At 34.6% G+C, this 12,890-nt stretch overlaps 1 protein-coding gene across 2 annotated transcripts in view; it reads right to left on the bottom strand.

The window, feature by feature from the left end:
- Positions 1 to 12,890, bottom strand: part of LOC145252633 (protein HID1-like) — a 97,859-nt gene that overhangs the window by 44,288 nt on the left and 40,681 nt on the right. For both annotated transcript variants that reach the window (XM_080112358.1, XM_080112357.1), the window contains exons 3-4: positions 6,672 to 6,775; positions 3,756 to 3,800 (exon numbers count right to left, since the gene is read on the bottom strand). In XM_080112358.1, coding sequence (XP_079968484.1) covers positions 3,756 to 3,800; positions 6,672 to 6,775 — 149 coding nt within the window. The remainder of the gene's footprint in view (positions 1 to 3,755; positions 3,801 to 6,671; positions 6,776 to 12,890) is intronic.

Here is a 12,890-nt window from a genome sequence, read left to right as displayed (position 1 = left end):
TCTCTTATTCTTTTTCTATTATTTATAAGTTCAAGAGTTTAAAAAAAAAAAAAAATTATTTCATTTAGAAACAAAACAAAAAAAAAATGAAACTAAAGGATGAAAGTAAAGAAGCCTCTGGTCAATACTGGGTCGGTACAACATGTCAAAACGAGTTTCAAAGAAGAAATGAAAGTGCAATGGTGGCTTGCTTGTAAGTGTTATTTTCCCCAACTTTATTTTTTTAATGGCAATCACTCACAAGACATCAAGTCATGTAACAAAAGGTGTTAAGAATGAAACCTGATCATCACAAAGATAGTTGTTTATTGGCTTTAGTCTTAAAAAGATCAAAGCTATAGGTGAGTCAGCAGAAAGAGAGTTCCAAAAAGAAGCTGCTGGAATAAAAAGCTGTATTATAATGAGGTATCAAAACAGCAAATTGATGGAGACAACCAGACTAAGTTAAACAGGAAATAGATCAGACAATTCTGAAAGAATACATGCCATAATATTTTAGAAGAGATTGAGGCTAACAAAATCACGTCAGTAAGAGAGAGAGAGAGGTTGTAGAGAGAAAGAAAGGGTGGATTCAATTAAATTAGAGATAGGTTTCTACACTTTATCAAGAACCGACAAAGGAGATGGGGATTCACCAGCCCACATATGACAATACTCTGTACATGGTCAGATAATAGATTTGTAGAGATAAAGAATAATATCAGGTGTGAAAAAGTGTTTAGAGCGATAGAGAGAACTGACTTTACAAGGAGCAGAAAGAGCAATTGATCTAATATATGAACTTCAAGAAAGATTTGAGAAGAAAGAAAGACCAAGAAGTTTTAGAGTTCATTTTTCCTCAAGAGCAGACTCAAGAAAATGAATGAATGAGCAAAAAATAAACGAATGAAAAAGAATGCATGAAATTAATACAAAAGAATGTGTGACAATGTAGACAGAATAATATGCACCCACAGATGATGGAAAACGAAAACAGAAAAGGCAGAGAAAAAGAAAAAGGAAAGAGAGAAACATTTTTAACTATGTTAAATGTTTATAGGGATCATTAAAAAAAAAAAAAAAGAATTGATAAGAAATATTCTGTTTTTTATTCTCAAGGAGGGCCTTTGAGTTATTTGGGGCCATGAAAATAAATTGGTCTCCCAGCAAAAGAAGAGTGGACCTGTAAATTAACCCTTGTCTGTTCATCCGTCCACACTTTTCTCAATAACTACGCCTTGGAAATTTTTCAAAATTTGCACAAACATTAAACATGATATGAGTAAAAAAGTAACAGAACGGATTTTTCGGGAAAACTCCGGTTGATCCGCTAAGAATGCCTTTCGGGTAAAAATGGCTAAAATTGACACTTTTGTGCTTATTAAAAAAAAAAAAAAAAATTAATGCCTTGGATTTTTATAAAACTTTTTGAAAAGTTGTAACCAATTGATTTTTATATAATTTTGTTTGTCTATACTTTGTGATAACTCTTCGGCGTGCCCCGGGGACTCTTTTAGAGCTAATAAAAACACTCCATTTTGGGACTATTTTACCAGATTTGTCCAAAATCTTCTGTGTATCTTTATTTATTAGCAGTTATGCATGGTGCTGAACTCAAACTTACATATGTTAAGGCCTAAAACTGCACCGTTTGTTCATTTTCACCAGGATTTGACGTCCCCTGGGGACTTTTGGGGGGCTAAATAGGTGGGGGGGGGGCATGCTGAACTTAGTCATTATTTTTTATGCCTCGTTCACTGTGCACTCACAGGGTACCATGCAGGCTTCACTTGTCTGATAATAGATTCACTTTTGCCATACTGACCAAGGGAAGGTACAGAATAGTTAATAAAGCACACCCACCTCACCCTTCTCATTTAGAAGGGTTTTCTAAATAGATATTATTTAGAAATTCATTATTAACATGAGAAGGGGCTTTGTTAACTATTCTGCTTCTATATTTTGCATATTAATCATCAGCTATTTTCAATCGTTTATGAAAAAATTCAAATATCATTTAGTCAAAAAACTGTCTTGTTTTGAAAGAGAAATAAACCTTTAGTTGCCTCACTAATTTCAATCAATTACAAAGAAAACATTTGCTAAAAATATTTAGAAATATCATCTCGTTAAATATATGCTCGGTCCCCTCCCAAGTTTATATTTTTACGTTTGCAAAAATATATGCGGACATTTATACGAGTTTTTTACAGTACTTATGAAAAAAAAAAAAAAAAGTAACAAATCTATAAGCAAACATTTAGAAATTTAAAAAGAATCGGAATTGGAAATTTAGAAGAGAATCAGTAATTGTATCAGAATTAGGAAAAGTTTTGGAATCATCTCATCACTAATATGTATGAATGAATGAAAAAGAACTTACAGGGTGGAACGATAAAATTGTCACCCTAGAAAAGATGACAAGATTCCATTTCTGTTTGATGAAAATCGGTTTTCTTTTTTTGTTGTTGACCATCTACTAGCTGGCCAGTTATGTACAAATCCCAAAAGTGATAGGAGCCTTCTATCATGTTTGAAAGTAACACAATGTTCAACGAGTGAGATAGGCGATGCACTGCTGTACAATTCATACCCTAACCCGATCCAAGTTATAACAGCAGGACGATTGCCAGCACTCTCAAAATGCATCGTTGGATTGCCACGAATAACCAGGACGTGCACAGGGTGATGAAAACAGTTTCCAGCCACGGTTATGATCTTTAAGTGTGGTTTCAACTGAGGGCCACATCAAACCAGCTCACATTTTCGAAGTGGGCTTGAAAGTCAACAGTTGAAAGTGTACCTGAATGTGTTGAAGTGTGCTGATCCCCTAGTGCTATCAGGTGGCCATTGGCAGACTCTGGGTATGACAGCAGAACTCGGCAACAACCCACAAGTCCAAAGAGACCAAGGCTTGGCTTCAGAAGGAGTGCTATGACTTTGTACCTTTCTCTCACTGGCCTCCTCCTCCCCCAACCTGAAGCCACTGGACTTACGTTTGGTCATATGTTGAGAACATCACAAACATGACCTCCCACAACACCAAAACCAGCCTGATTGCCTCCATCCACCGAGTATTCGCCGAGCTCCCGCCAGCACTTGTGGAAAAGGCATGCTCCCAGTTCCAGACCCATATTGAGGTGGTGATTGAGGCTGAAGGCAGCTACACTAAATAGATGTCAGTCCTACTACATAATCAAGTTACCTGAAGTGATATTTTTCAATAGAAATTTTAAAATAAAGATATAGTATTGTTTTCTTTATGCCGAATCCAGTTATTTTGGAAACAGTTTTTATGCTCCAAGTTCTTTATATCCTCAAATATTTATTTGTAGAGTTTGGTTTGGTTGTTTTGTTTTATGGCATATCAACCCTTTTTGTATTAATGCTTGGTACATTTGAAGTTAGGAAACCAGTCAGGAAGCAGGGGAGAGAGAAAGAGAAAGAGAAAGGTAAAATGGGAAGAAGGAAAAGAAGGAAAAGGTGGGTTGTTGTTTTTGGTTTTGCAGAACATAATTTAGTTTTGCAAAATGGAGGTAGAAAAACAAAAGCATCATCTCAGGAAGCCAATATCTTCAGACAGCCTGATCTGGTAGCACCAGTTTTCAATTTGAAGTCGAAACCTTGACACTTATATTTTGTAACCATGTGAGAATTAAAAATAATTGTATTCTGGATAAGAATAAACATACGTAGACGGATTGATTAATTCTAAACAATGAACCTAGAATCAATCAAAAATGATTAGAACAACACAAGATGAAGAAATAACTTACACAAATAGCGTTTAGAAGGGACTGTGCCAATGGTGGACTTTCATTCTGAAAAAGAAAGAAAAAAAGGAAAGTAATGAAAATTTTTTTAGAAATTTGGAATTTCTGAGATCACTATAGATCGTCTGAATTAATGTTAAGCTCTATTAATGTTAAAATTTCTCTTTATTCTGCAGCAGTTAATGGTGGCGTAGGAATTTAGGTCCCCGCTAGCAGAGCCAAAGGTGGCTTTTAATTGAGGAGTTTGAATCCTTTGACCAATGGCAATTGTCACTTCCTGCACTGATGATTGCAAAAAGCATGAAACACTAATGATCATAGGCAAAAATGAGTGAAAAATTTTAAATTGGGAAAAAAAAAAAAAACTAACAAATAAGATTTATTTTTCTTTTTGACTGCTAAGAATTTATTAAAATAATTTAATTGACTATATATTTTAAAATATTGACTCCCTGTCGAATCCACAAAAAAAAAAAAAAAAAAAAAAAGTATTTTTACATGGTTGATGAACCACTAAATTAAAGGGTCGAATTTCTTATTTTGATCATCTTAATTAATACTTTTGTACATCAATATTCATTAAATTGGTATTTATGCAAAATATGGGCCGTGCTCTCATCAGAAATTGCTAGCATTGGTTTATACAATACAAAAATATAAATATTTCTTTAATAAATTGAAACAAACTAAACAATACAGTGCAAAAGTAAACTCATGACCATTTTTTTTTTTTTACTCATTCCTTATTTTTCATAAGAAAATAAATTAAATTCCTATTTTTACTCTTATTTTTATTTATTTATTTTTACATAATTAGCACGCTTTTTTTTATATTTGTGTGGAAGTTTTTAATCATATTTACATTTGTTTTTGGGTGCTCTGATACAACAATTCTGCCCATAACTTTTTTTCATTTCCTTTTTTAAAGTTACATGCTCAGATTAATAGATACCTAACAAACCATTTATTTATTTCAGCTTTTAAGTTTTTACTAAATATCTATATACATATATTTAAAAGTTTCTAGCAGTTTATCCACTATCAGTATTTTCCATGACTAAGTTACAGTAATGTGCCAAATAATCCTAGTTTATTCTGTTTACAAGGAGGCAAATCTGTTATGGTTTATATCATTTTTCTATCTAACAATGGCAGTATACATGTTCTGCTAGGACATATACATATATATACACTAGCATTTCAGCCCGGCATTGTCAGGGTGTTTGGAGGTGTTATGCTGAGCAAAAAAAAAAAAAAAAAAAAAAAGCTGTCAATTTTTTTAACTTTGACCCTATTATAACCCCTTAAAATTTATGTTAAGGGGTCATAATAGGGGTGAAAGTTAAAAAAAAATTGACTGTTTTTTTTTTTTTGCTCAACATACACCTCCAAACACCCGGGCAATGCCGGGCTGAAATGCTAGTAATATATATATATTATATACATACATACATACACACACACATGTGTGTGTGTGTTTAACTAAATAAATAAAAGGGCCAATAGAAACATGTTCTATATTTAAAGACTTACCACATTCTTTTTTTTGTTCTACGAATATAGAGTGAGAGGAAGGGGCTCAAATAATTAAGAGCGTTCGGAGGTGGGATTAATAATGAAGTTAATTGCTTATACTTTATTCCAGCTGGATCAAACCATTTTTTCTCTTTTTTCTGTCTTATAAACATACATGCTCTATTGTTGAGGCAAAATTACTCATGTTTGACCTAAATAGGCCTTTTTGTAAAATAAGGATACAGTTATTAAAACTGTAGTCTGTACTAATGATTTCATAGATAGAAAAACTCCCCTGATATTTAAAAAAAAAAAAAAAGGGTAAAGTACAAGCCAGTTAGATTTTCAATAAATAAATTAAAACAATCCAATTAGATCAAAAAATAAAAAAGGATGATTCTGTTAGATCTAAAAAAAATAAAAATAAATAAAAAAAGGATAACTCAAATCTAAAATAAAGATAAGTAAAAGGGGAAACCCAGTTAGGTCTAAAAAAAAATAATATAGATGACCCAGTTAGATCTGTAAAAATAAAAAAAAAAAGATGACCCAGTTAATATAAAAATAAAAAAAAGACGGCCCAGTTAGATATATAGAAATAAAAAAAGACGACTCAATTATATAGAAATAAAAAAAGACGACCCAATTAGATATATATATAAAAATAAAAAAGACGACCCAGTTAAATCCAAAAAGTTCCTACTTTATAAATTTTCAAATGCAATCAATGTAGTAGGAGTTGTGACCTAACGAGTCATGGCACATCAAGTACTGCTAGTGTTCAGGTCTCCGCTCCATATCTAACACATAATATCAAGAACCTGGAAAGAGTTCAACAACTTGCAACTCAACTGATGCAGGATGACTCAAGAAAGTTCATCTTTTCTGCCTTGAGCACTGACATTTATGCCTATAAATCTCAATCGCTATTATGATTTCCCCCAGAACCTGCTATTCACTACTGCACCAGAAAGAGGTCTGCGCAAGCATTACCAAAAACTGTTCAACCACAAATTTCAAGTGAACTAGAGGAGAGACACTTTCTTAATCAGGATACCTGGATTTTTAAATAAATTTCCATATGTAGTAAATGCACCAACAATCCAGCAATTCAAGGCAAAATTGGACAGGTGCAGGTGTAGAAATTTACACAAAAGATTTATGCTAATTTCAATCTGTCCTACTTTTCCTTACATGGCAATTGAATCATGAGTGTTGCTTTTTGTCCCCAAAAAATTTTGTGAATCGATTTGAATAGTGTTTATAATATATACTATACTCAGCTATTCATGGAATTTCCAAACTCGCAAAAATCACAGTGGAGAGAGCAGAGAACATAAAAATCTTCTACATTCAAAGTGAGCACTACATAAGGAGATATTTATAAAATTAAACATGACTTACTTCATCTGCTTGTCCTGGTAGTGTAGACCAGAAGAATCCTCTCCAGTCCGGATCTTCAAAAATATATGGTAGAATTCTTGACAGTAACCGTACACAATTTAAAACTATAAATAGAAACAAAAAGAATTTTGCTTTGAAGAAAAACGAAACTTGTACAAAATATAAATTTGTGAAAAGTCAAAAATCAGGGATTTAGATAGTGTAAACGGTTTTGAGACAACCAAAGACTGCAATCAATACTTACACAACAAAATAATGTGTGTGTGTGTGTGTGTGTGTGTGTTAGTTAGCAAGCCGTTTGGTGTTGCCCGGTCGTAAGATATGCTTAAATATGATATTTTAATTCATGCAGATTACGTATTCATTATTTTAGAGACAATTCTCTATCGATCATTATATTGAACCGAATATATAGTAGTGAGATCAAAACTAAAAAAATATATAACTTGGGTGCCGTCAGCTAGAATCAAAATCATACAACTCTCCATCCACATTCCTTAGCCTCTGAACTACACCCATACATTCATCTGTTATCCCTTTTTTAAAAAATAGTATTGCCCGATTGTTGAAGACAAGATTTAACCAAGCAAGGAAGAACGGTCCACAGAGTTTTATAATTATATATATATACTAACAGGATCTGTAGAAATTTCACAGGGAACTCATTCATATGTAATATATTGATGTTGGCATTCTGTAGATGTTCAGTGTAAATGGAGACGCTCTGATATTATTGTAGCTTTTTTGTTAAAATTGTAAAAGTATTTATCTAAGCTAGCAGGAACGCCCAGCATAGCCTGGTCATAAAGATGCTTAAATATATTTTAATTCTTGCAGGTTTCATATAGTTTATCATAGAGTTAATGCTCTCTCCATTTTAATATATTATAAAGTTGTGATTTCAAAAATCGCAAATATATCCATATGACTTTGGTGCATCAGCTTGAATTGAAACTGAAACCAAAATTTATGAAAAAAAAAAATATATATATATATAACTTGAGTTCCTTCAGCTATAATCAAAACTAAAACTTATGAAGAATTCTTGGTAAAACTATTTATTACAAGAACTGGAAGTCCATAACAATTAAACGACAGTCACTCAGATGTAAGCGTGACACACAAAATAAACACACACGCTATCCTATTAATATATAGTTATATACATGAATAAATGCAGAAGTTTTTTTCCATTTTTCTTAACTATATATCAAAACAGCTTAGGTTTACTTAATTCAATGGTGCAACAAAATATTTTCAAAAACTTTACATATATTAATAGAAAAACTTACAAAACACAGTCATGGCTATACCTCACTTGTATAATTATTTTTTAAACAATGTCTAATAAAATAATCTGTATGATTAATTTATAACTAGCAGGCCACCCGGTGTTGCCCGGTTGGAAAATATATTTAAATATGATATTTTAATTTATGCAGATTTCATATTTATTGTTATAGAGTCAATTCTCTATCGATAAATTGAAACCAAACTACACTCCAGCCTTAGTTGTTACTGTTTGAGCCATCGTCAGATGAATAAGAAATAGTTAAAAATAAACAGATTTAATGTATAAATGTATATATTTGCATATGTGTTTATCGATTTACACTTGCCAAGTTCCAGTCTTTGTCAACTTTGATACCTTAGCAGCTATTTTTACCAACTAAAGACCTAGAAAAGAATGGTGCACAAAAAATACAATCATTTGACCTGCCACTCTGCAACCTTGTGTCTTGGAGGAGATGCACTTTGAAAAAAATGGAGACAGACATAGTGAGTTTTTTAAAAGTTAAATTTGATTTTTCTATTTTGCAATATATATGCAATAGTTTTCGATATTATTAATATTATTATCAGTAGTAATATTAAAACAAGTTTTAAAATCAAAATGATAACTTCCGTTTCATTTTGTTGAAATTCAAAAGATAACTTCTGGTTGTTTATTTTGTTAATCATCTCTGTTAAAATCAAAAACAATGCATGTTCCACATGTATCACAAACATTTTAGATTCTTCATTGTATCATCATCAGGTGAAAAAGCAAATGAACAAAAAAGCTGGAGGAAAAAAAAAACAGAGAATTTAAAAATGTTGCTTTGAAACAGGCACGTGAAGTCAGCTACATTTTTAAATTCTGTTCTTTTCTCCAGCTTTTTTTATTTATTTGCTGTTTAATCTGATGAGGAATCGAAAATTATATAAAACACGCATCATTTTCTTTTTATTGCAACACAAAAAAATCATTAGAAAAATTTAAAAAAAAGAAAGCGTAATTAAACAGAAGATTTATTTTTAACAATTTTTGCTTCAACGAAAAAATTTTACCTAAATACACACAATTTATCTTCTATATATATAAAAGCCAAACGTCTGTGTGTATGTATGTTTGTTTGTAACGCTAAAACTTTTGAAAGACGGAACCAGAGTTGACAAATTTGGTATCATATCGAAGCCCCATATCCCGGATGACAAATATCGAAATTTCACGTCAAACGGACCAGTAGAAAAGGGTCAACTTATCGTTTTTCTCCCAGGGGGGCCCCCAAAAAACCTGTCATTTTAACGTTATTCATTACGTGTCACGTGACGTGACGTCAGCTCAGTAAAATGTCGGCTGCGGCTGAGGTACGTTAAAACTGCCTTCGGAGGAGAAATTGATACTATAACACAGTTAAATATTAGTTTTCGACTCGAACCGTTATTACCAACGGAATTATCGCACTCCAAAAATCAAAATCCCAAAATTACACGAAAATTGACGTAGGGAAAATGTTTTTATTTTTGCTTGAAGTTTTTTGCCGGCGAAGATGACTTTGCTCTTTGTAAAACATGTAAACAAAGATTTAGCCAAAAGATTTAGCCATTTTGTTTATACATTCTAACTCTGTTAACTTGAAGGGGGAGGGGTGGGTATCAGTATCAGGCCGCTTATGTAAACGAAAATTAGGTCGCGTGCACATTTTCCAAAGAACACATTCTCTCTCTCTCTCTCTCGCCGTCTTTCTCTCTCTCTCTCTCACCGTCTTTCTCTCTCTCTCTCTCGCCGTCTTTCTATCTCTCTCTCTCTCGCCGTCTTTCTCTCTCTCTCTCTCTCACTCTCTTCTATCTCTACACCTTTCCTCTCTCTATCACCATATTTCTCTCTCTCTCACTCTCTTCTCTCTCTCTCTCTCTCTCTAGACCTCTTTCTCTTCTCTTTCTCTCTCTCACCCTCTTTATCTACTCTCTCTCTCTCACCCTCTTTCCCTTCTATCTATATTAGCACTTATCAAGGCCAATAGGCAACTCGAGATTGAGAGTTCAAACGTGCACAGTAGTGAAATTTGGGAAAGAGGATGGAACAACTTTCTCTTCTGCCTCTCTCTCACACTATTTATCTTCTCTCTCTCTCTCGCTCTCTCTCTCTCTCTCTGTTTCTCTTCTCTCTATATTAGCACTTATCAAGGCCAATAGGCAAATCGAGGATAGACTCGACGATGAGAGTTCAAACGTGCACAGTATTACAATTTGGAAAAGAGGATGGAACAACTTTCTCTTCTGCCTCTCTCTAACACTCTTTATCTTCTCTCTCTCTCACCCTGTTTCTCTTCTCTCTATATTAGCACTTATCAAGGCAAATAGGCAACTCGAGGATCAACTCGACTCACCATATTTCTCTTTCTCTCTCTCTCGCTCTCTTCTCTCTCTCTCTCTCTCTCTCTCTCTAGACCTCTTTCTCTTCTCTTTCTCTCTCTCACCCTCTTTATCTACTCTCTCTCTCTCACCCTCTTTCCCTTCTATCTATATTAGCACTTATCAAGGCCAATAGGCAACTCGAGATTGAGAGTTCAAACGTGCACAGTAGTGAAATTTGGGAAAGAGGATGGAACAACTTTCTCTTCTGCCTCTCTCTCACACTATTTATCTTCTCTCTCTCTCTCGCTCTCTCTCTCTCACTCTGTTTCTCTTCTCTCTATATTAGCACTTATCAAGGCCAATAGGCAAATCGAGGATAGACTCGACGATGAGAGTTCAAACGTGCACAGTATTACAATTTGGAAAAGAGGATGGAACAACTTTCTCTTCTGCCTCTCTCTAACACTCTTTATCTTCTCTCTCTCTCTCTCACCCTGTTTCTCTTCTCTCTATATTAGCACTTATCAAGGCAAATAGGCAACTCGAGGATCAACTCGACTCACAATATTTCTCTCTCTCTCACTCTAGACCCCTTTCTCTTCTCTTTCTCTCTCTCACCCTCTTTATCTACTCTCTCTCACCCTCTTTCCCTTCTATCTATAATAGCACTTATCAAGGCCAATAGGCAACTCGAGATTGAGAGTTCAAACGTGCACAGTAGTGAAATTTGGGAAAGAGGATGGAACAACTTTCTCTTCTGCCTCTCTCTCACACTCTTTATCTTCTCTCTCTCTCTCGCTCTCTCTCTCATCCTGTTTCTCTTCTCTCTATATTAGCACTTATCAAGGCCAATAGGCAAATCGACGATAGACTCGACGATGAGAGTTCAAACGTGCACAGTATTACAATTTGGAAAAGAGGATGGAACAACTTTCTCTTCTGCCTCTCTCTTACACTCTTTATCTTCTCTCTCTCTCTCCCTGTTTCTCTTCTCTCTATATTAGCACTTATCAAGGCAAATAGGCAACTCGAGGATCAACTCGACTCACCATATTTCTCTCTCTCTCACTCTCTTCTCTCTCTAGACCTCTTTCTCTTCTCTTTCTCTCTCTCACCCTCTTTATCTACTCTCTCTCTCACCCTGTTTCTCTTTTCTCTATATTAGCACTTATCAAGGCCAATAGGCAACTCGAGGATCAACTCGACCATGAGAGTTCAAACGTGCACAGTATTCAAATTTGGGAAAGAGGATGGAACAACTTTCTCTTCTGCCTCTCTCTCACACTCTTTATCTTCTCTCTCTCTCTCTCACCCTGTTTCTCTTCTCTCTATATTAGCACTTTTCAAAGCCAATAGGCAACTCGAGGATAAACTCGACCATGAGAGTTCAAACGTGCACAGTATTCAAATTTGGGAAAGAGGATGGAACAACTTTCTCTTCGGCCTCTCTCTCACACTCTTTATCTTCTCTCTCTCTCACCCTGTTTCTCTTCTCTCTATATTAGCACTTTTCAAGGCCAATAGGCAACTCGAGGATAGACTCGACGATGAGAGTTCAAACGTGCACAGTATTCAAATTTGGGAAAGAGGATGGAACAACTTTCTCTTCTGCCTCTCTCTCACACTCTTTATCTTCTCTCTCTCTCACCCTGTTTCTCTTCTCTCTATATTAGCACTTATCAAGGCCAATAGGCAACTCGAGGATCAACTCGACGATAAGAGTTCAAACGTGCACAGTATTCAAATTTGGGAAAGAGGATGGAACAACTTTCTCTTCTGCCTCTCTCTCACACTCTTTATCTTCTCTCTCTCTACCCCTGTTTCTCTTCTCTCTATATTAGCACTTATCAAGGCCAATAGGCAACTCGAGGATCAACTCGACGATGAGAGTTCAAACGTGAACAGTAGTCAAATTTGGGAAAGAGGATGGAACAACTTTCTCTTCTGCCTCTCTCTCACACTCTTTATCTTTTCTCTCTCTCACTCACCCTGAAAGATTCCTCTCCCCTAAGAATAAAACATATGTTCAATATCTGCTTTTGTTTTTATATTGTTGTTACGGTCCCGGGCAACGCCGGGTAGCCCTGCTAGTATATCTATAAAAGCGAAATTATCTGTGTGTGTGTGTGTACATTTCCCTACCATTTCTATTTCTAAAGACTCAAGATTTGACATAAGGGATATTGAGATTTGGGAAAATCTTTTTAATTGGTTTTCAGCCAGAAATTTGGTAGTCAAGGTGTCAAAGTTCAACGATTTGACCTTTGAAAATTCTACCAAACTCCTCTGACAATTTTGGGTCTAAAAACTTGAAATTTTAAATGTACATGGATCAAACTTTTTAACTTTATTTGAGCCCAAAACAATAAACGTTAAGGGGTCAAAGTTTTAAAAAATTTGATCTCTGCAGTCTCTACCAAATTACTCAGCCAATTTGTGGTCTAAACATTTGAAATTTTACATAAAGTGTATTCAGATATAGGGTAAGCTTTTTAATCAGTTTTTGGGTCGAAAATTTGAGCTGCCGAGGGATCAAAGTTGAAAGGGTTGATGTTTGCAGATTCTACCAAACTCCTCTGCCAATTTTGGGTCTGAACA

The sequence above is a fragment of the Euprymna scolopes genome, chromosome 29 (genome assembly GCF_053919585.1).
Source record: "Euprymna scolopes isolate OS-2025 chromosome 29, ASM5391958v1, whole genome shotgun sequence".
In the NCBI taxonomy this organism is placed as follows: domain Eukaryota; kingdom Metazoa; phylum Mollusca; class Cephalopoda; order Sepiida; family Sepiolidae; genus Euprymna; species Euprymna scolopes.
Note: the sequence above shows the minus strand (reverse complement) of the source record. Positions and strands in the feature narration are given on the sequence as shown.